Consider the following 2,370-nt stretch of genomic DNA (forward strand, 5'->3'; position numbering starts at 1 on the left):
CCGCGCTTTCTCCAGCCCTCTGTGTGCATCTCTCGCTCTGCAAGACCCAGGGCAAGGGAGCCCCGCGCCCAGCGGCGGGCCTCGAGGGCCAGGCGGAGAGACGTTCTCCGACATTGCCCCAAGGGCTCCCGGGGTTCGTGTGAGGTCTCGTTGCCTGCGCCCTACCCGCGCCCCAAATCCGCGGGCACCATCCAGCAAAGCCCCTTCCTCAGGCCAGCCCCCCGGCCCCGACGGACGCGGGAGGCGTCAGCTAAGCCGCAAGTTGGAGCTCCCCCGCCCCACACTTGCACGCCCCCTCCCAGCACCCTGCCGGCCAGCGCTCCACTCCACTTGCGGGTCCCGCCCCGGCCGCCCGCGCGCCCCAGCAGGTCCCACCCACCGCACGCACGGCGCGACTGGACGTGAGGAGACGAGCAGTCGTCTAAGCCGGAGCCTGTAGACCTGGCCGCTGGAGCCGATGCGCTATAAAGCGAAGCCGGCGCCAGCAAGAGGACCCCGCCCAGGGGATGGCCGCGGCTCGCCGCGCAGAGTCTGCGGGGGCGCCCCGCTGCGTCCGCGGCATGGAGCCTGCGCCCGGGGCAGCCGCCGGGGAGTCGTGGAGCTCCGGGAAGAACTGCAAGGTGAGTGCCTGGACCGGACGGGTGCTTTGGGCAACTCGAGGAAACGTCCTTTCCCTTGGAGAGGGGGGAGCACGGGACGCCGCTGCTGCGCCGCCTGCTTCGCTGCTCTCTGCTGGCGGGGCTGCCCGTCCCTCTGCCCCCCGCCCGCCCCCGCCCCCGGCCCCGCCGCCCGCGCTCCCACGCCCGGATGTGTCTCTTTTCCTCTCCAGAGACGAAGCCCTCCGCGATCTCAGGGATGGGAACAGGAGGAGACATCGTCGAGGAGGATCGAAGGTCCGAAGCTGAGCAGGGAGCAGCGGACGAAGGAGAACAAGGCCAGGTTGGCGCAGGAGCTCGGGGCCCCGTGGACCCGGAGAAGGAGGAAGGCGGCGGCGGCGGCGGCGGCGGCGGCGGCGGCGGCTGGGAGCCCCCGCAGCAGGAGCAGCAGCTTCAGGAGCCCTCCCACGTGGCCCCCGAGGCTCTCCAGCGCCGCGCCAGGCGGCCGGCCCTCCCCCGCCACTCGTTCACCGGGTTGCGACTGAAGGGGCTGGAGAGCGTTTTCCAGCGCACTCAATCCCCCGACGTGTTCAGCGCGCGGTAAGCCGCTTGCTCTGGAGGCGCCCGGTGCTCTAGGACGCTCGGGCTCCTCCGTCCAGTCCCGGGCGCACTGGTGGGCTTTCCCGGGCCCTTTCCTCCACTCCAGAGCCAGAGCTCCCCAGCGGGCTCCAGGCCACTGGAGTCTGCCCGCCCTTGAGCCCGCGGTGGGGCGATGCCCACCGGGCATCAAGGGAAATGTCTGCAGGCAGTACAGCAGTGGCTCAAGCCAGGGAACTTTGGCCGCGCTCCTGTTTGGGGAAAGCGGGTTCTGCTGGATCAGGACGGATCAGGGGGAGGAGAGTGAGGCACCGTCGTGCAAGTGCACGGCTGGATCTTGCCTTAACTTACAAGTGTGATCCTTTGGTCCTCGTGGAATTCTTGTGCATTAGTCTTGAGTTTGAAACCCTACCTTAAGAATCGTGAATCCTGAGTCCTGAGTTTCTCAGCGCTCCCTTAAACTTTGCACACAAAGGAAAATCGCCCCTGAAGCCAGGCTGGAGCTGGCTGTGACCCAAGCGCACAATGCTGGGGCATTTGGGAGGAGAGACGCTGGGAAGCCAGCATGAAATGCGCATTGTCTATCTCGCGACCCCCACGACTCCCGATAGTGACTGTTTGCCATTTTCTCCCCTCAGAAAGGAGCTCGCCTTCCTCCTGGATGTGGCTGAACCCAGAGCGCAGGTCAGTGAACCTGAACACGCCGGCGATTCTGCAGGGCCGCCGGTCTAGAACCTGCTTCAGGACTTGGACACTTTTGTTCTAGTCGTTCTCACCTTGTTGTTTTTTGTTGCCCTTTCCATGTCTGGGAAGCGAGTTTTGAAATGTGGGGGCTTTGGCAAGTGGAACCTGGGATATGTCGGGCCCCGCCTATGGAAATTGCCCATTCTCAGAGGGAGCGTGAGTTCCTAAAGGGAAAACAATAAAATCCAAGAGAACCCAACCGCTTCTCCTCTTCTCTGTACAAAATGAAAGATGAGTAAAGGTCAGTCCTTCTCACAGTGCTGGTATCTTTTCGGCAGCACTTCTGCGTGGAGTCCTGTCGGGGCTCAGTGTCCTTTGGGAAGGATGCACCTTCATGCACCGAGGGCCTAGGTGAGGAGAGGGGTCAGCTGTTTTCACTGACGTCAAATGTTGAACACCGGGCCCGAGCTCTTAGCTACATGAGTGAATTTAG

General features: G+C 64.2%; 1 protein-coding gene across 1 annotated transcript; it reads left to right on the forward strand.

The window, feature by feature from the left end:
• Positions 1–389: 389 nt before the first annotated feature.
• LOC147911796 (uncharacterized) lies at positions 390–2,136 on the forward strand. The gene is made up of 3 exons (XM_087427693.1): positions 390–620; positions 830–1,196; positions 1,832–2,136. The coding sequence occupies exons 1-3, from the start codon at positions 458–460 to the stop codon at positions 1,923–1,925; spliced, it is 624 nt and encodes a 207-aa protein (XP_087283819.1). The 5' UTR covers positions 390–457; the 3' UTR covers positions 1,926–2,136.
• The last annotated feature ends 234 nt before the right edge of the window (positions 2,137–2,370 follow it).

Source organism: Ceratotherium simum, chromosome X (genome assembly GCF_057802395.1).
Source record: "Ceratotherium simum simum isolate JZ-2026a chromosome X, ASM5780239v1, whole genome shotgun sequence".
Taxonomy (NCBI): Eukaryota; Metazoa; Chordata; class Mammalia; order Perissodactyla; family Rhinocerotidae; genus Ceratotherium; species Ceratotherium simum.